The 22,281-nt window shown below is 34.9% G+C and overlaps 1 protein-coding gene and 1 long non-coding RNA gene across 5 annotated transcripts in view; one reads left to right on the top strand and one right to left on the bottom strand.

Annotated features, from left to right (window-relative positions):
- The first annotated feature begins 237 nt into the window (after positions 1-237).
- On the top strand, positions 238-13,267 carry LOC121032574 (uncharacterized). The gene is made up of 3 exons (XR_005791383.1): positions 238-248; positions 3,922-3,924; positions 13,162-13,267. It is a non-coding gene; the product is annotated as an uncharacterized LOC121032574 (long non-coding RNA).
- A 1,047-nt stretch (positions 13,268-14,314) lies between these two features.
- Positions 14,315-22,281, bottom strand: part of SNCA (synuclein alpha) — a 161,559-nt gene continuing 153,592 nt past the window's right edge. For all 4 annotated transcript variants that reach the window (XM_040478460.1, XM_040478461.1, XM_040478462.1 and 1 more), the window contains exon 6: positions 14,315-15,218. In XM_040478460.1, the coding sequence (XP_040334394.1) occupies positions 15,186-15,218 (33 nt within the window). In that variant the 3' untranslated portion in view covers positions 14,315-15,185. The remainder of the gene's footprint in view (positions 15,219-22,281) is intronic.

The following is a 22,281-nucleotide window of genomic DNA, read 5'->3' as shown; positions in this document are numbered from 1 at the left end:
ATCCACTCCTCTTCAAGTTTAATCAGCAGAGTTTTTCTTTTCGGTTTGGTTTGTTTTTGACATAGGTTTCCAATGGACTAAACTTCAAATTCTGGTAATTCTGTAGCAAAAAATATAGCTCTTGGCTATACTTATCACATTTTAAATTTCCCCAATGACTCTAACATGTGCAGCTTGCTGATAAAAAGGTCTTTTTGTTTGTTTTGTTTTTTTGTTTTTTTTTCTGCCCTGTCTTTAGCTCTTCTGATGTGTCGGATTTTTGTTGTTGTTGTTGTTTTTCCTGTTCACCTAGTGACCAGTTAGGGAGGAAAAAGTAAGGATCCAGTGATGACAGAGCCAGGCAATATACTTTTCAAAGGTCATTTGCCCAGATAATTAAAGAATATGCAAAGAATTACTCATAAATTGGGACCTAGCAGTCAGCTTACACAGTTGTGCAAAACTATGGTTATTTGGTTGTTGGAAGATAGCATGATGTCAAAGGCACAGTTGCTATTTTTCTCACTAAAACTTGGTTGATTTGAATTGTATTATAAAATTTTTCCTTGATTATCTATCACTGAATATTTGGGCAGGAAGTGCACTTTTATTATTTTTGTTTGTTTGTTTTGAGTGGGGAGGGGCTGAGGGAGAGAAGATAGACAATCTTAAGCAGACTTCATGCCCAGCGTGGAGCTCAACACAGGGCTCAACCTCACAACTGTGAGATCATGACCTGAGCCAAAATCAAGCATCGGACACTGAACAGAATGAGCTACCCAGGCATCCTTATTTAATTTTTTAACCTCTCCTGAGTCACATAAAGTGACTTTAGAAGTAGACGGTCATAAATATTTTTATCCAGAAAAAGCTACACATATATGTGTATATTAAATTTTATATAAAATTCAAATTTTGACATATATTTAACGGTGATTGTTAAAACCTACCATTGGTACTTGAACGTCTTGGTTCACTCACAAATTAAACCTCCCTTTTGGAACTGCTACTATGAAGATTAGTCAGCTCTTGATAACTGAAGTTTTGCAATTTTACTCTTGCCCTTTACGTAATACAATGTGTGCCTTTGCCCTTGTCACTGCCCTTATGAATCACCTGCAAGTGGAAAGATAGAGACATTTATCAGAGAACCAAGAACAAGAAAGCCAAGCATTATTTCCACCCCTCTTGTATATATTCTGAAATACAGTATTTAGAATACAAAATTTTAAATGTATTTCTTTAGTGGATAAAGTTTAAAGATATATTAGAACTTCCTTACTGAATTTATATTACTGATACTCACAAGCATAATATTTAGTCAGTTTAACAGCTTGTAAAACATTTCTGTGCTCTATTACAGCCAAAAGTACAAAATGCACGCTATATTTGGGTAGTGTGCAGTCTATTTCAAATGTATGTCTAAGGATGGAGTATTTATAGTTTTCTGTCATTTTTCTTTTTCCTCTACATAAGTTAGGATGATGTAAGTAAACAATAAGATTTTACTTTGCAATTTAAGTTTCTTTGTTTATGTGTTTCTTACTGAATCAAAAGGCTTTTTGGAAATTACCCAGTTCTCTCCAACATAATGTATAGAAAAGTAATTTTACACTGATAACAAAGTTGGAATGTAGGTAAAACATTTTTCTTTCTGTTTCTTTTGCCCTAAGCTCTTATTGTTCAAAGTGTTTTTCCCCCTCTTTATAATATTCACCATAGTAATGTAAGGAATTACTACGCATTAAACCCAGATATATTTATTTGTAATTCATATTTATTTGAATAATATCTATAACATTTTAATTATATTCCTTTTTTTAAAATTTTGACTCAACACTGAAGATGAGAAAATGGAAATGAAGAAATACTAGATGTTAAGAGTAATTAATTATAGTAGATTTTATTTAATCTTTACAACAAAGTATGTGAGTTCCATTATTTCCAATTTACATGTTATTTTCAGAGGGACTAAGATGTTTCCTAGGATGTCATAGCTAGAATGTGGTAGAGGTAAGACTTGAACCCAAAGATTCTGATTTAAAAATAGTCAATATGTTTTCATTTTTTGGACAATTTCAAAATAACTGATAGAACAAGTATCTGGGATGAAGTTTTCAAAATAAATAAGAATTGCCTTTAGAGAAGCATTTGCCTAATGTTAACAGTACAGTAATTGAGTTAGTTTACATAGTAGTTAGGAATAAGTTTCCTCTTTTTACTTTGGTATCTCTTACCTCTGTTTTCCGGTGCTTATTGTCTCTGTACTAGGATCTAGATCCATGGCATGTCATAAAAAAATTTATAAATTTTAATGCATTACACACACATACACACACTATTTGATATATTTTCTAGTCTATCCACTGTCTTTGATATCCTTTGATATCTTTTCTAGTCCTCAATTGTCAAAGGCCTTAAGTGACTGGCCTAGTTTAGAATCTTATCTCTTGTATATTTGCTGAGTTCACACCTGCTGCTATTCCATCTGCTACAATTTTAGATCACTAAGACCTTCTTGAAATATGTGGAAAATGTCAAACATAGTCCCAAAAAAGTGCTGCCTCCTTTTAAGCTGATGGTGTCCTGAAATGACTGAGTTTTTCTTTTCCTAAAGATAAGCACTTACCTTTTTTTTTTTTTTTTCAGTGACCTAAAGTCCCTTTATTTAAAGGATCAAGGTAACTTGGTCATGGTTTAAAGGACAGAGAAGTAGCATTTCAAAAGTAAATGTCACTCTACTTGATGGTAGGCACTTGAAAGTTTATCCATGCCATACTTATATTAATTTTGCACCTGAATGAAATAACAAATTTTAATCATGTTTTCACATTTAGTGAATGTACAAAAGAGTTTCTTTCTATCTCAATCTTAATATATCCAGGACAAGATATTTTATGTTTAGGAATAACATCTAATAGCTTGATTCATTCATTCAGATATTTACTGTCTGCAAGATTCAACCTGGAACTGGACTATAAGGGCCGGAGAATATGTTCAGTAAAGAACCTGATAAGATTACATTTGTATGAGCATATGGGTCATTCTTTACGTATATATTTAGTTCTTATTTTTGTGTTTAAAATTCAGACATAAAAATTTATGTTTATTTTCTTGTATATTTGTATATAAATTTACTATACTTTTTTTTTTAACGTTTATTTATTTTTGAGACAGAGAGAGACAGAGCATGAACGGGGGAGGGTCAGAGAGAGGGAGACACATCATCCGAAACAGGCTCCAGGCTCTGAGCTGTCAGCACAGATCCCTACGCGGGGCTCGAACTCACGGACCATGAGATCATGACCTGAGCCGAAGTCCGCCGCTTAACCGACTGAGCCACCCAGGCGCCCCAAATTTACTATACTTTTTAAAGAAATTACTTAAGGATGACATTTTTTCCTCTTAAGCAATAAGGAAAATATGGGGGTAGGAATGGATACAGCGGCTCCAAGGACCAGGAAATAGTAAATCCGGACTCTGTTGTATGAATAATTATCACCATATGGGAGCATTATTATGCTTCCAGTGTATGTTGGAGGATTTTTAGTGTTAATATTTTTATGCCTTCTAGAAATTATGTTTTAGAGTATTGTTATGAATTAGGGTAGAATTCACCTTTATTAGCTTTCACTGCAATATTTTATTGGTTGAAAGTTTAATTCTGTCCAAAATGGCAAGACCATACAATCTTGGGTGTTTGCTTCTTTATATAAAATAAAGGAATTGGACAATTACAAAATTAGATAGTTTTCTGAGCCTTAGCCCATAACTTTGTGGTCATGGTGGGCAGGGCTTCTCTACCACTGGGAGGAGCTAATGGGGGAGGAAAGGTAGAATTAATCTTCCGAGAAAGCTGTCAGCCCTCATTGATAGACTGACGTTCAGAGCTATGGAGATTGATTTTTCTTCCTACATCTGCGTTGGATTCTAAATCTTGAGCTGGTCTCCTTGTTTTTTGTACCTTTTAACAATCTAGACTGTTTTTGAACAGTTCTTTCTCTTTGCTGTCATGTGGGGGAATTTCACTACAAAAAACCTAATCACAACTCCTGTATGAACTTAACAAGATGAAGGCATCCGCCAAAAAGGAAACTAACTAGATAACCACAGGAAACACAAATGCCGTCAAGGTTCTAGCCAGGAATTTAAACTTTTTCAAATGTGTACTTTGAGGATTTTCAGAAAGCACAATGCCAATTAATCTGCTCCTTGGAATTTATATGTTGGGGGCTTTGATTCTTCCCTGCAAGAAAACCAAACAAAAAATGAACTAAAATATGCATTGTATCATAGAGATTGTAGGCCCAAATACATGGGAAAATGACATTTTTCATACTTCTGCTTTACCTCAGCCTAAGATATATATGACATCATTTGCTTCTACATAAGATTCTCAACACTAATTCTTAAAATTTTTAAGTTTTTCTGAGTATCGAAACCATGGTAAGAACTTTGCTTAGTATTTTGCCAAGTGCCTCTCAATCAAGGCTGACATTTTGGGCTATCTAGGCTGATAAGGCACTTTAAGTAGAGCTTTTTGTTAATGTATTCAAAACCCTGGTCTTTTGGTCTGTAGCCTGACCCTAATATTGCCAATGTACCAAAAGCTCTGGAATTCTACTGCTAGATTCCTGGCTTGGGGTGGACGGAATGCAGCTGCCTGCTATCAGACTTTCCTTTTGCTGTCCGGACAAACAGTTCTTGTTCCTATATTCTTAGTATTGTATCTCACATGGATGTTCCTGGCTTCTTGTCATTTGTTGTATAGTTATCTCCCTATTGCCTCTCTATCTAGACTTCTTCCCAGCATTTCCTTCTTTCTGTACATGAGTAAATTTCACAATGTTGTTCCTCCCAATAATGTCCTATACTACAAGTATCTGAGCCTGTTATACCTGAATATCATGAGATGCCTTCCTAATTTGTATGGATCACCTCACAGGGCCTTCTCCTCGAGGAAAAGTAATGCTTTTAATTCTGTCACTGAGTAGGCAGTGCTTGGGACTTTGGCTCACTGCTTTTAGAAAGCTAGAAGAGATGATAAACTGAAACATCTGTCCCTGTCTGTTCTGCCCATAATGTGGGCCTGCTTTGAAGAGGAGGACAGTATAATTTTCCCAGCAACCCATCCTTAGAATGGCCTAGGACTTTCACTATTTCTTCTTCAGCAATGATTCTGGTTCTAAGTATGTCTCTGACTACCAGGAGTTATGATTTTGAAGGGTTCCATTTGCTGTGTTTTGTTTTTAAAATAGTTGTTTGGGGATAAATTTCTACTGGATATAAAAACAGGAAAAATTAAAAGGACTTTTCTATTCCTCTGAAAAATAATGATACTAACCACCTCCATCAACAAAATATCTTCCTTCGACACTGAAAATTATACAGTCTTTGTGTTTCCCATTCAGATAGTGCTACCAACAAATTTAGATGTCAGTGTAGAGCTTAAATATATTATTCCACACCATATTCTCAGTAGATTTATTTATCAACTCTCTGTAAAAAATTTGTCACTTAAAAAATATCAGCCTTATTTTACAATTCACTGTGATGGGTTTTTTGTTCATTGGTTTGGTGATTTGTTTGTTTGTTGTAATTCTTGTCTGACTTTGTTGAAGGTATATTTGATATAAATGATAAATGCATTCAGAGTCAGAAACATTATACAGATATTAAGTGTTAAAGATTACAACATCAACACCTTCATATTGAATGTATTCCACAGTTAAATATGCAACATTATAGATTGGTCTGTATTAAACTGGTGATGGGTGTTGTGTGGGAGTAAGGATGGGAAGGTTTGTCAGTAAAGAAACAGCTCGAGGAATTCAAGTCAATTACAAACTGTCAATATGAGTTATCATCTATAAACAGGTGTCTATTATGTGAAAATCCTTTTTATTCCAGAAAGAATTACTTTGAACGAACTACTTCTAGTGCATCCAGGAATTGTTGGCATGAAAACGATGACTGAAAGCTATGTCTAATGGCCTGGAACTCAGGCTGATAGTGAAAAGCCAACAGAGTGTAGCATTAGAATGTCTCTCCTCCCCATGGGCGGTAACAAAACAGCCAGATCAAAACTCCTTAATATTGATTTCCAGAGCTGTTCTTGGACATAACTTTGAGTTGTGCCAAACTTCTTATTAGAATGGCAGTGAGTATCTACTGTATTTCATGTCTAAACATTGCTGTGATAATTAGAGCTCAGAATCAGTTATTAACAATACATAATTTACAATTGCTTTAAATTAGGTATTTTCTTCTGGTTCAGATGAGATTTTAAAATTTATGAAAAAGGTCTTTATCTCAGTTTTACACTGTTGCTTATAATTTTCAGGCAAATGTCCTAGCTAGAAGTTTGGTATAAGCCACCAAGGGTACCCATGGCTTATTGCTGGGGACGTTTGCCCAAACAACTTGCCAGACTTCTCATCATTCAACATGGCACTTCATCTTCAACGGTAGGAGTCGGTCCTACTGAATTACAAATGTTTGGCAGCCTCTCAAAACTTGTCTTAACCATTTCCATAGAGATTAGGGGGAGGTCTCACATCACAAATAATATGTTCTAGATGCTCATCTGTCTGGATTTAGTCTTCGGTTATTTTTACCACAAGGGTTGATTTTTGTTGGGAAATACAGTACTGAATAATAATTTTCTGCTACTATAATTTAGTTTCCTAGTCTGTGCCAAACAGTCCCGAGGGTAAAAGGACAAGCATGCATGGTCCTACGGATTGACGTTTAGTATTTGCTACAGAGGATGATCTGACAATATTTTACCAGCTCACTTGCTCTTTTGCAGCAATGATATCCAGGGACTCACTAAAGACATAAAGAGAAACAGTACTTTTCCTGGAACCATTTGATTGCTGGTATTTCTGTTGCTTCTAGTGTAATGCAGAAGTTGTCATGTAAAATGTTGCCTCTTTTGGGCCCAAGATGAGCCTACCAAATGGCAGGTGTTTGGGGAAAGATATTAGGGAATGGATGAGATTTGGGAAATGGATGGGGATTCAAATGCCATTTTTCCCCTTGTGGTTGATGATAACCTGTTTTGGACCAGTGTGTTTTAATTTTATATATGCTTCTCCTTTTTTCTGGTGATCAGAACCAAAATCAGTGAACATATTGCATAAATTGAACAGCAAAATATATCGCTTCAATACGAAGATACCGTGGCTTGGTGAGTATAGCTGAATCTAAAGATAGTTGTGTTCTGTAAAGCTAGTGTTTATGGTTTTGGTGCATATTTACCTCTTACTTGCCCGATGTATTTTGGTGCTAGTTACTAGTCTACTAGTATCCATACTGGTTATTAAACCATTAAAAAGCTCCCGTAGCTATTAGTAAATAGCCTCTGTTCAAGTCTCCTAAGTGTTTCTACATCATCCTAATCTTGATTAATACAAATATAAATTTATTTGTGGGATATAATTAACACATAACATTAGTTTCAGGGGTACAACATAATGATTTAATATTTGCATATATTGCAAAATGATTACAATAGACCTAGTTAATATCCATTACCACACATATTTACAGATTTTATTTCTTGTGATGAAAATTTTTAAGATCTACTCTTTTAGTAATTTTCAAATATATAATATTATTCACTATAGTCACCATAGTGTATATTACATCTTTATTCATGACTTACTCATTTTATAGCTGGAAGTTTATATTTTTTGACTACCTTTCCACCTTTACACCCTCCCCCTCCACTCACCTATTTTCTGCATCTATAAATTCCACTATTTTAGATTCTATGTTTTTTTTTTTTTTATTATTATTTATTTTTGGGACAGAGAGAGACAGAGCATGAACGGGGGAGGGGCAGAGAGAGAGGGAGACACAGAATCGGAAACAGGCTCCAGGCTCCGAGCCATCAGCCCAGAGCCCGACGCGGGGCTCGAACTCACGGACCGCGAGATCGTGACCTGGCTGAAGTCGGACGCTTAACCGACTGCGCCACCCAGGCGCCCCTAGATTCTATGTTTAAATGAGATCATACAGTATTTATCTTTATCTGTCTTATTTCACTTAGCATAATACCCAATGATCTCAAATGGCAAGATTTACTTCTTTTTGTGGCTGAATAATATTCCACTATATATACACCTATCACACCACATTTTCTGTATCCATTCATCCATTCAGGGACATGTAGGTTGCTTCCATACCTTGGCTATTGTAAATAATCTTGCAATGAACATGGAATGCTTATATCTTTTTAAGATAGTGTTTTTAATTCCTTCAGATAAATACTTAGAAGTGGAATTGCTGGATCATATGGTAGTTCTATTTTTAATTTTTTGAGGAAATGTCACATTATTTTCCATAGTGACCACACCAATTTACATCCCACCAATGGTGCACAAGGATTTTCGTTTCTCCCCATCTTCTCCAATGTTTGTTATCTCTTGTATTTTTGATAATAGCCATTGTCACAGGTGTGAGGTGATATCTCATTGTGGCTGATTTCCCTGATAATTAGTGATGTGGAACACTTTTTCATGTAGCTGTTGGCCATCTGTATGTCTTCTTTATAAAAATGTCTATTCAGATCCTCTGCCCAGTTTTAAATCATATTGTTTTTGAACTGTGTGAGTTCTTTATATATTTTGGATATTAACCCTTTAACAGATACAGGATTTGCAAATGTTTTCTCCCATTCATTAGGTTGCCTTTTCATTTTGTTAATGGTTTCCTTTGCTGTACAGAAACGTTTTAGTTTTCTGCAGTCCCACTTGTTTATTTTTGCATATGTTACCTTTGCTTTTGGTGTCAGATCCAAAAAAATCATTGTCAAGACTGATGTCAAACAGCGTATAGCATATGTTTCCTTCTAGAAGTCTTATGGTTTCCAGTTTTACACTTGTCTTTAATATATTTTGAGTTCATTTTTATGTATAGTGTAAGGTATTGGTCCAGTTTCATTCTTTTGCATGTGGCTGTTGAAAAAGCTGTCCTTTCCCCAGTTTATTTTCTTAACTCCTTTATTGCAAATTAGTTGACCATATGTAGGCATGGGTTTATTTCTGGGCTCTCTATTCTGTTCCGTTGATCTATGTTGTTTTAATGCAATATCATACTGATTGGATTGCTGTAGTTTTGTAATACAATTTGAAATCAGGAAGTGTGATGCCTCCAGCTTTGTTCTTCTTTCTTGAGATTACTTTGGCTATTACTTTGGCTAAATATTTCTTACTAACTATATCTGAATATTTTAAATATTTCTTATTTCTATACCCTACTACTGCTACCATACTACTGGTATTACTACTCCTAATAGCATCACTAAGTCATTGATCTTGGGCTAGGCATATTTCTAAGTATTCTACTTATATTAACTCATTTAATCCATATGACAATGCTCTGAGGCAGTATTATTATGTTTTTTACAGACAAGGAGATAGAGGCACTGCGAGATTAAGTAACTTGCTCAAAGTAGAAAAGGTAGGAAGTGACATAACTGAAAGTCAGCCTGCCTAGAATGGTTTTAAATCCAATATTCTTCCTACTACTCCTTCCAGCTTAATTAAGCAAACATCCTCGACTATTCTAGGTAAAAAGTATTATATTCTTTTCTAAGGTAAACACATAGACTTGCTACTATTATTTGTTTAGATCTGACTTTACTGGAGCCAAGCTTAGCTTTGACATTTGCAGACATGGGTTAGCTTTCATCTCACTGCAAGATATAGGGCAACCTGGTATTTAGTTTACCTACAAAAGGCAGTTAGGAAGCCCTAGAGGAACCTAATTAAAATGCAGCACATTTCCAAGGCACCATATCTTGCTGTGTTGCCATAGAAACAGTGGGAATTTCTGGTCATTGACCTTTAATGGAAATTGAGGATATATTTTCATAGGGTTCATAAGAGAAGCAATCCCAGTATATTAACTTCTAGTTGCAGGACAACTTTGGAAATCCCCTATGCAATCCCACCTGACTTGAGAAGTATATTATATCAGCAAAACTTATTAGAGGCTCAAACTCCCACTTTTTGAAGAAATGTTTTTTTAACTACTTCCAATACGCCATCTGTGCTATTGGACTTAAAATAATCAAAGATAGTGTTGTAGCAACAAAGAAACATTAAAGGAAATCTTAGGTAATTATACAAGAAACATCAGAACTAATATTGTATTTTGAAATAGTTTGCATTGCATCTATTCTATTCCTTTTGGATTATGTAAATCTAGGCTTACTCAAATATTAAATGCAATATTACTGTATCAAAAAAATATACCTAGAAACTCAAAGTATTCTGAAATGTTAAGGTGACCACATTTAAAAATACAAATTCTTAATGCTTGCCCTTTCTAGTTTATTTATAAATTCAGGCATTATATTCCTAAGTATGTATCATTGAAAATACTACTTACATGATATATATGTATATTTTGTGTGTGGCATATGTATATGCCATTTGACAGAAGGTAAGGGCCTGTGATTCAACAGAAAAAATGACAAAGTGTACCTTACTGAGGACTGCTTTTTACTATATTAGCATTTTTATTTTCTACTAAAATAAATAACTTAGTTCTATCGTCAGGATATGCACACTTAATTACAAGGAAATGCCAATCAGGGAAATCAGGGTCTCACTACTTTCTCTTAGAAGAATATCTCCATATATATATATAAGTATCACTTATTCTGGACATAGACATCTGAAGAAAAATAGGAATATTCTAATAATTATATGTAGAAAAGCAAGGCCACTACCCCAGTCCCTAAACTCTCACACAGCTGGGTTCTCTCACACAGCTGTATGTTCTTACTCTCAGAGACAATGTGGGCTAGGGGCTGAGAACACAGACTCTGGCCCTATAATAACTGGGATTCCTGGCTTTGTGACTTATTAGCCATGTGGCTATGAGAAAGTTACTTAGCCTGCCGGAACCTCAATTTGCTCATGTAGAAAATGAGGATAATAATGGAACTTCTTAGGGTTGTTTTGAGAATTAAATGAGCTAATATTGGTAAATGACTTAAATTTATATTTGACACAGTAATAAAAAAATATTTCCTCTTCCAATGCCAGGGCAGAGCTCACAGGGAAATGCCACCCCCATTGCCCTCCTGCCCAAGACAAAGAATACAGTGAGATGACATTCTGGATAAAACAGAGTAATGTCAGTACAATGGACAGAGGAGTCTTTAGAGTTTGCTGTTAGAAAAGTGTGCTTTTCTTCCTCAGTACGGATGTAGACAGCACTATCTCTGAAAATTGATGGTTTTCCATGAGATATGTGTGTGTTTAATCCAATAGTTGCTTACACCATGAGCCAGAAAGATGAGAAAACATATTTTGCATCTCATACTAAGGGGGAGATTTTGATAACAATCCAACTTATAAGGCCAAACCATATATTAGATTATGTTGTCATTTGGGTGCCAAAGCCCACCCTGACTTGTTTTGTTAAAGTCCCCATAGAGTCATATAAGGCTGAAGAACTCAAACTTGAGGGAATGGTATCTGCAAAATAAACCTAGAACCAGTCTAACGTTCAGACCACTTCTCAGATGGATGCCTCAGCAGTGGCTAGGAGATAAGCTTTCTGAAAAGGCTTGTGTGTCTTATACAACTTTTTGCTTAAGTGCTTGGTACAAGATAACCACCACTGGTGTATATTAGTACTAGAATGCTTTTTGAACAAAGATATTTTAATTTTTCATGTTGTTCTAATTAAAAATACTCATTAATGTGTTGAAATCAAACACGAGACATCACTTCTTTCCAATTTAAGACCACATAGGCGGTTTAACACTCACAGAGGTCCCTTTCCAATTAGGCAAAAATGGAAGTTTCTATGGTGATCATGCTTAGAGTCATTACAGTCATTCCTTTCTCTTTCCTTGCCAATGCCCAATATACATCAAATTACTCACAATCACATAAAAACTGCCTAGCACCTCTAGAATCTTCTTACTTAAAAATATACTTTGTACTGGTGACTTTAAAAAGTAACTGCTATTTTTCTCCTGAATAACTAAAAAGGTAAACCAAATAGTTTTTCAACTAATTCATATAGGGTTTTCATAGTCAAATTTACTATCGGCACCCCTAGGGAGTTAATGAATCTTTCCTAAATAGAAAACCTTTGCTTAAAAAAAGTATCCTGAGACTCATATATGTAGCAGAATTCAAAAGTCATAAGATTTTTATACACCTAGAGAATCAATATTTTTCTCATTAATTATATCTCTTATGCTGTACTTTTAATCTGCATGACTCGTCTTGTAACTGAAAGTTTGTACCTCATAATCTCCTTTACCTACTTCACCCATTCTCTTACCCACCTCGCCTCAGGCAACCACCAGTTTGTTTTCTGTATTTAAGAGTCTGGTTTTTGTTTTTGTTGTTGTTTCTTCATTTGTTTTGTTTTTTAGATTCCACATATAAGTAAAATCAGATCATATTTGTCTTTCTCTTATTTCACTTAGCATAACACCCTCTAGGTCCATCAGTGTTGACACAAAAAGATCTCATCTTTTATAACTAATATCCCATATACCACATCTTATCTATTCATCTATCAAAGGAGACTTGGAAAGCTTGCATATCTTGGACATTGTAAATAATGCTATAATAAACATAGAAGTGCGTATATCTTTTTGAATTGGAGGTTTTCTTTTTTCTTCCCCCCCGCCTTTGGGTAAATACCCAGTAGTGGAATTACTAAGTCATATCGTACTTCCATTTTTAATTTCGTGAGGAAACTCTATACTGTTTTCCAGACTGGCTGTACTAATTTTCATTCCCACCAACAGTGCACAAGTGTTCATTTTTCTCAACATCCTTGCCAACACTTATTTCTTGTCTTTTTTATTGTTAACCATTGACAGGAGTCAGGTAATATCTCATTGTGCTTTTGATTTACATTTCCTTGATGATGAGTGATGTTGAACATCTTTTCATTTGTCTGTTGGCCATCTGTATGTCTTCTTTGGAAAATGTTTATTCAGGTACTCTGCCCATTTTCTTATTGGACTGTTTTGCTTTTTTTTATTGAAGAAGTTCTTTATATATTTTGGGTATTAGCCCCTTATCAGATATATCATTTGCAAGTATCTTCTCCCATTCACTAGGCTGCCTTTTTATTTTGTTGATGGTTTCCTTCACTGTGCAAAAGTTTTTTATTTTTGTGTAGTCCCAATAGTTTATTTTTGCTTTTCTTGCCCTTGTGTGAGGAAAGTGACCCCAAAATATATTGCTAAGATCAGTGTCAGGGAAGTTACCGCCTATGTTTACTTCTAGAACTTTCATGGTTTCAGGTCTTATATTAAGTCTTTAGTTCATTTTGAATTTCTCTTTGTATATGTTACAGATAGTGGTCTAGTTTTCTTGACACTATTTAGTAAAGAGACAGTCTTTTCCCCGTTGTATATTTTTGCCTCCTTTCTCTTAGGTTAATTGACCATATAATCATACGTTTATTTCTGGGCTCTCTATTCTTGTCCACTGGTCTGTTTTTGTGCCATATCATATCACTGTTATTATTATAGTTTTGTAATGTGGCTTGAAGTCAGGGAGCATTATACCTTCAGCATTTTTCTTATGTCTCAGGATTGCTTTGGCTATTAAGGATCATTTGTGTTCCATAAACATTTTAGGATTCTTTGTTCTAGTCTGCGAAAAATGCCATTGGCATTTTGATAGGAATTAAATCTGTAGATGGCTTTGGGTGGTATGGAAATTTTAAAAATATTAATTCTTTCAATTCATGAGCACAATATATCTTTCCATTTATTTGTGCAGTGTTTAATTTTATTTGTATAGTGTTTAATTTTTTTCCTCCAGTGACTTAAAGTTTTCAGATTACAGTCTTTCATCTCTTCAGTTAAATTTATTTCTAGGTATTTTATTCTTTTTGGTACAACTGTAAATTGAGAAATGAGTAATGCTGGCCTTCCAGAATGATCTGAGAAGATTTCCTTTCTCTTCTATTTTTTGGAATACTTTGAGAAGAACAGTTATTAGCTTTTCGTTAAATATTTGGTAGAATTCCCCTGTGATGCTATCTGGTCCCATACTTTTGTTTGTTGGGAGTTCTTTGATTATTAATTCAATTTCATTGCTAGTAATCTTTTTTTTTTTTTTTTCAAATTTTCTACTTCCTCCTGATTTAGTTTTGAAAGATATCATTTCTAGGAATTTATCCACTTAAATGGACATTTCTTAAGGTAATGGTCTGGTAGTTCCCAGAAATGTTTAAAGGCATTTCCTAGGGTGAGTGATAGGAAGGTTTGATTTTAGAAATAATAAAAATAAAATGCTGAGTTAAACAAAGTTAACCAGATTCTCTCAGAGTCTTAATGTACTAATATGTTTTATTAATATCTGAAGCAGACAGTCAAAATTATTTCTTAAAAATCACTGTTCGGTGGAACCCATTTTTTCTGTATAGCTTCTCAAGAAACCACTGCACATCAGAACATACTTTGGGTAGTGTTGCTTCAGTGAATTCCCAGAGTAGGGTTAATGTTCCATCTTGTCTGCTTAACTCTTCCAAAATTCCTTCTCCTTCAAATGGCTGTCAAGAACTTTAATTGTGGGAGTTCTCAGTTCACATTGTTATAAGCATGATTTTATTATTTAAAATGAGATGGGATTAAAAATAAGATCTTTGTAATGAGACATTTTAATTTTCACCATTTATATATAAACACAAGTTAATAAAACACATCACAAAACAGTAAAATTTTATAGTTAATATTTATAGGTGCATAGTTTCATGCTCACATATTTTTAAGTATTGTATATATTAACAAATTTCACAATACATCATTATTTTTAGACAGATTCATTAAAAGACACCTAGAAATCTTATAATATATGACAATAAATCACAACTTTTCAAGAACAGCAACAAAAAAATAGTGACGATTTAGAAATAAGTGGTAGTCACTTAGGTGTTTTAATTTAACTTTTAGATTTGAAGCCACAATATCCACACAGCACACAAAGACCCTGCTACCATATATTCACTTCAGTGAGAGGGAAGCACTGAAATGCTGAGTAAGGGCAGGTACAGATAATTTCAATCACTGCTGATGGAAGAGTTTAAAATACACTGTAAAAACTTTGAGAAAAATATCATGACTGGGCACGTTGGAACTGAGTACTTGTACAGGATGGAACATCTCTCAGTAGATCTCAAGAAACTGCGAGTAAAAGTATTTCTTATGCTTCGGGTTCATAGTCTTGATACCCTTCCTAATATGAAGAAAACCAAAAAGAAAACATGCAGTGTTAATATTAGTCATCAGGAATCAAGGATTTAGGGTGAATGAGATAGGACATGGATCACCACCTTGAATAAAGGTTCTGCAACTATTCAGTTATACACAATATGATCTTATTCTGTAACAGTTTTGTCTTCCTGTCAAATATAAAAGTGAATTTTGCTGCTCAGAGTTAGGGTATCCAGATGCCATTTAACAATCATATGGTCTTTTTTTTTTTTTATGCTTATTTATTTTTGAGAGAGACACAGACAAAGTGTGACGGGGGGAAGGCAGAGCGAGAAGGAATCCGAAGCAGGCTCTAGGCTCTGAGCTGTCAGCACAGAGCCCGATGCAGGGCTCAAACCTGCAACCTGTGGGATCATGACCTGAGCCAAAGTCAGATGCTCAGCCAACTGAGCCACCCAGGCGCCCCAATAATCATATGTTCTAATCGTATAGAACAAGTTAGGTGGTCTATCTTGCTCCCAGTTTCCTCAACTGTAAGTTATGAGAGCCAAATCAAGTGGCCTAAAATCCTCTTCCAGGGCTAAAATGTTCTAATTCTTAAAGGGAGACAAAGACATTAAGGCAAGTGATGTTTTGAAAATCTTTTCTTCATCCTTGGCTTCAGTTATTACTTCTATTCTAAATCCCCCTCTCCCCAAACAATATGTAGATAACATCCACAATAAAAATATTAAAGGCCTTAACTAAAGTGGTCAGAATAGTCCTCCTAAAGAATAACTTGAATCAAGATCCTGCTTTAAAACAAATAAATGTACCTTCAATAATTCAAGTTGCTTTCTGAATACAGTACAAACTTAAATGCGAAGGTTCTTCTAGTATTCTACAATTTGTCGTTGACTCATCTCTGCAGTCTTAATCTGTCACAATTCTCTCTGTTCCCTAAACTGAAATCCTGTTTAATTATTCACTGTTCCTCAAACATATCCTTATGCATGCTCAGACATGCCTTGCTTCCAATATTACCTGTTCTAGAATATCTTCCTTTCATTTTGGCCATCATTATCTCCCATCCCCTACCACACCAATCAACACCAACTCTTGTATAAAACTCCCGATGACTCTAAACAGATTCTGTAAAATATTATACTTTTTTGTGTATCTTCCATATTTTGCCTCTGTGATGCCTGATATATAGAAGACAGTCAATGTCTGTTAAAGGAATCATCATGAATAAATGAAACAGTAAATTTGTATTTGTTTTTATCAAACTTATTAGGATGGACTACTTGTGTCCTGGTACTATCAATTAACCTTCTTGTATTTTCTATAGTGTTTAGCATTGTGCTGAACTTAAAAAGACTCAAAATTATTGGTAAAAATCTAAGCAAAAAAACCAAGTTAATTTCAATTTCTATAAATGGGATTATCAGTATGTCTTTTACTAATGCCAATATCTAACCTAACTACTACTAGTTTTAACTTAATTTTTAATGAATACTATATGTTTTTTGCTTATGATGTCTGGTTTTGGCATCAGTGTAGTATTGCCCTGATGGAATTAATTTGGGAGTATTGCTTCCTCTTTTTTTTCTGGAAGAGAAATTAATTGGTATTAATTATAATTAATACTTATTAATTAAATGTTTGATAGAATTCACCAGTGAAGCTATATGGTCCTGGGATTTGTGTGTGTGTGTGTGGGGGGGGGGGGCCTAGATTTTCTTTTTCCTTTCTAAAAGAAAAATATTTTAATGTTTATTTTTAAAAGAGAAAAAGAGAGCATAAGCAGGGGAGGGGTATGGAGAGAAGGAGACACAGAATCTGAAGCAGGCTCCAGACTCTGAGCTGTCAGCACAGTGCCTGACATGGGGCTTGAACCCACAAACATGACATGAGATCATGACTTGAGCCAAATTCAGTCGTTCAACTGACTGAGCCACCAGGTGCCCCTGTGAGTAGATTTTCTTAATAATTCAGTCTCTTTACTTTGTTATAGGTCTATTCAGATTTTCTATTTCTTCTTGTGTCAGCTTCATTAATCTAAAAGTATTTTTCAATTTTCCTTGTGATACATTTTCTATTTAAAAAAAAAATGATTTCCAAATTAACATAGGTAAATTAGCTGTTTAAAATGCTAAATTGAAATACGTCAATGTTGCAAACCATGCATTTCTCATATTTTTACTCTATAATTTTTGTGGGCAACTTTTATTTTACTATGCAAATATCTTTCTGGAAATGTATGGCAATAATAATTACTTTCCTTAGGCATTCAGTTGATTCATACAAAGTTCCATCTGGGGATTTATTTTAGAAAGTAAGTTTTTGAAGGGAGTTAAGATGGCAGAAGCTTGTCTTATCCTTTGAACACACCTAGATAATTATCAAATCATTCATAACACCCAAGAAATCAATCAGAGGTGCGAGAGAACAAAAATGGCAAGTCTACAAGTAAAAAAGCAACCACCTTCCAGAAGGTGGGAGATGCAAGGTGTTGACTTGGGGAAGACAAAGCTGTGAGTATGGCGGCTGGGAGGAAACCTGCTTATGGAGGGTACTGCAAAGTATTATAGCAGTGGGGTACAAAATCTGAACTTTTAGTCCCTCACAGTGGGGGATGTGCATGGCTTAAAGGTGCTCGCATGGCCAATTGGGGCAGAATCCAAGGAGTGGCAGTGTGGTCTGAGAATCCCATGGATCCCATGGTCTGAGGATCCCATGGGTCTGAGAGGCACCAATATGTTGAGCTGTGTCCAGGCATAGGAGCTGGGACTTGGGCTGAGGGCATCAAGCAGGGGTGCCAGCTTTCTGCTCTTTGACATAAACGTTGAACTGCCATGGGGTCTTGTGACTGCTTTCCTAGCATGGGCTTGCAAAAAATGCAGCAAGACCCTCCCCCAGAGGAACAGAGCAGGTGTCGTGGGAGTCTTTACAATTTGGAGTTTTGAAACTCAGTTATGTGCCTGAGATAAAAAAGTTCGAACACAGCAGAGTGAACACGGGGTTCTGACAGAAACTGGGAACAGAAGAAGAGTGATTGAATACTCTTCTGTGAGGGCTCCCTGAAGAGTGGGGGACTGATCTTTCAGTTCCAAGGCTAGAGAGTAGGATGTTGCTATATTCATCCCACCCATCAGGTCTGAAAGCCTTCAGGGAGAAAACAAGCACCACCTAGTGGAGGCTGGAGCCCTATCCTTCTGCCTCTTAGAGGCACATTTCTAGGAAAACAAGTCAGCCTGAGAATCAGTACAACAGGCCTCTCCCCCAGAAGAGCAGCATGGACTCTCTTGCACCAAGTCTACTAATCATAGAGTGCACCAAAGCTTCAGCTCTAGGGGAAATAGGATCTAGTTTCCTCTTTATTTTGATTCTTTATTTTTTAATTATTTTTTCATTTACTTTCTTATTTTTAATTCCTTTTTTATTTTTATTTTCACATATATTACATATATATATTTTTTATTTTTGGATCTAGATTCCTTTAATAAGCAGACAAAAATAAACCCAGGATCTAGGTTTGTTGTTTTTTTTTTTTTTGTTTGTTTCTGGGGAATGTTTTGTTTCTGTTTTTGTTCTTATTTCTCTCTTCTTTTCTGGACAAAAGGATGAGACAGAGAAATTCACCCCAAAAGAAAGAACAGGATTTAGAACTCATGGCCTATTGATTTAATCAATACAGATATAAGTAAGATGTCTGAGCTAGAATTTAAAATGATGATAAAGATATTACCTGGGCTTGAAAAAGCATAGAAGATACCAGAGAATCCCTTTCTGCAGAGATAAAAGAACTAAAATCTACTCAGACTGAAATTAAAATACTATAATCAAGATGTAAACCCAAATCGATGCCATGACAAGGACAGATGAGGCAGAGGTATAAATTAGTGATATAGAAAATAAAATTATGGAAAATAATGAAGCTAAAAAGAAGAGGGAAACAAATGTCATGAATCATGAAGGCAGACTAGGGAACTCAGTGACTTGTTAAAATGTAGTAACATTTGTATGAGAGGAGTCCCAGAAGTTGAAGAGAGAGAAAAAGGGGTAGAATGTCTATTCAAACAAATTATAGCTGAAAACTTTCCTAATTTGGGGAAAGACACAGATATCAAAATCCAAGAAGCACAGAGAACTCCATTAAACTTAACAAAACCTACCATTGACAAGGTATATCATAGTCAAATTCACAAAATACACAAAGAAAGAATCCTGAAAGCAGCAAGGGAATAAAAGGCCTTAACGTTCAAGGGAAGACAGATCAGTTTCTCAGCAGATCTGTCTACTGAAACTTGGCAGGCCAGAAAGGAGTGGCAGGATATATTCAACTTGCTGAATGGCAAAAATATGCAACCACGAAGTCTTTATCCAGGAAGGCTGTCATTCAGAATAAGAAAAGAGATAAAGAGTTTCCCAGACAAACAAAAACTAAAGGAGTTCATGCCCACTAAACAAGCCCTGCAAGAAATTTTAAGGGGGACTCTCTGAGTGAAGAAAAAAAAAAAAAAAAAAAAAAAGACAAAACAAAGACTATAAAGGACCAGAGAGCATTACCAGAAACACAAACTCTACAGGTAACACAATGGCACTAAATTCATATCTTTCAATAATCACTCTGAATGTAAATGGACTAAATACCCCAGCCAAAAGATATAGGGTAGCAGAATGGATTAAAAAACCAAGATCCATCTATTTGCTGCCTATAAGAAACTCATTTTAGACCTAAGGATACCTGCAGATTGAAAGTGAGGGGATAGAGAACCATCTATCATGCTAATTGAGGTCAAAGGAAAGCTGAAGTAGCCCTACTTATATTAGACAAACTAGATTTTAAAACAGAGACTATAATAAGAGATGAAGAGGGTATTATATCATAATTATGGGATCTATCCAACAATAAGATCTAACAGTAAATATTAATACCCCAAACTTGGAAAACCCAAATATATAAATCAATTAACACTATAAAGAAACTCACTGATAATCATACAATAATAGTAGGGGACTTTAACACCCCACTTACAACACTGGACAGGTCATTTAAGCAGAAAATCAACAAGGAGACATGGCTTTGAATGATACACAGGACTGGATGGACTTCACAGATATATTCAGAATATTTCATCCTAAAGCAGAAGAATACACATTCTTTTTGAGTGCACATGGGACATTCTCCAGAATAGATTGCATACTGGTCATGAATCAGCCCTCAACAAGTACAAAAAGATCAAAATTAAAGCATGCATATTTTCATATCACAATGCTATGAAACTTGAAGTCAACCACAAAAAAAAAAAATTGGAAAGCACTCAAGTACACAGAGGTTAAAGAACATCCTATTGAAGAATGAATGGGTTATTCAAGAAATTAAAGAAGAAATTTTTAAAAAATACATGGAAGCAAATGAAAATGAAAACACAACAGTCCAAAACCTTTGTGATGCAGCAAAGACAGTCCTAAGAGGAAAGTATATTGCAATTCAGGTCTATCTCAAGAAGCAAGAAAGGTCTCAAATACACAATCTAATCTTATAACTAAAGGAGCTAGAAGAGGAAAGGCAAATAAAGCCCAGCCAGCAGAGGAAGGCAAATAATAGAGACTACAGCAGAAATGAATGATATAGAAACAAACAAACAAAAAGAACAGATCAATGAAACTAAGAGCTGATTCTTTGAAAGAATTGACAAAATTGATAACCCCCTATACAGACTTATCAAAAAGAAAAGAGAAAGGACCTAAATAGATAAAACCGTGAATGAAAGGGGAGAGATCACAACCATTACCACAGAAATACAAACAATTATAAGAGAATACTATGAAAAATTATATGCCAACAATCTGGGCAATCTGGAAGAAATAGACAAATTCCTAAAAATTCACAAACTACCAAAACTGAAACAAGAAGAAATTGAAAATTTGAAGAGACTCATAACCAGCAAAGAAATTGATCAATAGTAAAAAAAAAAAAAAAAAAATCTCCCAACACAAGAGTTCTCAAGTGGTTTCCCAGGGGAATTCTATCCAACATTTAAAAAAGAGTTAATACCAATTCTCCTCAAACTGTTCCAAAAAATAAAAATGGATGGAAAGCTTCCAAACTCATTCTATGAAGCCAGTATCACCTTGATTCCAAAACCAGATAAAGACCCCACTAAAAAGGAGAATTACAGGCCCATATCCCAGATGAACATGGATGCAAAAATTCTTAATAAAATACTAGCAAAATCAAATTCATCGGTGCATTAAAAGAATTATTCACCATGATCAATTACAATTTATTCCCAGACTACAGGGCTGGTAAAATATTCACAAATCAATCAACGTGATACACCACATTAATAAAATAAAAGATAAGAACCATATGATCCTGTCAATAGATGCAGAAAAAACATTTGACAAAATTCAGCATCCATTCTTGGTAAAAACCTTCAATAAAGTAGGGATAGATGGAACACACCTCAACATCATAAAGGCCATATATGAAAGACCTACACTTAATATCCTCAATAGGGAAAAACTGAGAGCCTCTCCCTTACTGTAAGAACCAAGACAAGGATGTCCACTCTCACCATTACTATTTAACATAGCACTGGAAGTCTTAGCCTCAGCAATTAGACAAAATAAAGAAAAGAAAGAAAGGCATCCAAATCAGCAAGGAAGAAGTAAAACTTTCATTATTTGCAGACAACATGATACTCTATGTGGAAAATTCAAAAGACTATACAAAAGTTTGCTAGAAGTAATAGATGAATTCAGCAAAGTTTCAGGATATACAATCAACATGCAGAAATTGGTTGCATTTCTATACACTAATAACAAAGCAGCTGAAAAAGAAATCAAGGAATTGATCCCGTTTGCAATGCATGAAAAACAATATGATACCTAGGAATAAATGTAACTAAAGAGGTGAAAGATTTGTACTCTGAAAACTATAGAACACTTATAAAAGAAACTGCAGGGGAGACAAAGAAATGGAAAAGAATTCCATGCTCATTGTTTAGAAGAACAAGCATTTTTAAAATGTCTATGCTACCTTAAGCAATCTACACATTTAATGCAATCCCTATCAAAATATACACTTTTCAGAG

This window comes from Herpailurus yagouaroundi, unplaced genomic scaffold (assembly GCF_014898765.1).
Source record: "Herpailurus yagouaroundi ecotype Mexico unplaced genomic scaffold, PumYag 28, whole genome shotgun sequence".
NCBI lineage: Eukaryota > Metazoa > Chordata > Mammalia > Carnivora > Felidae > Herpailurus > Herpailurus yagouaroundi.
The sequence above is the reverse complement of the archived record's forward strand: the minus strand, read 5'-3'. Positions and strand labels throughout refer to the sequence as shown.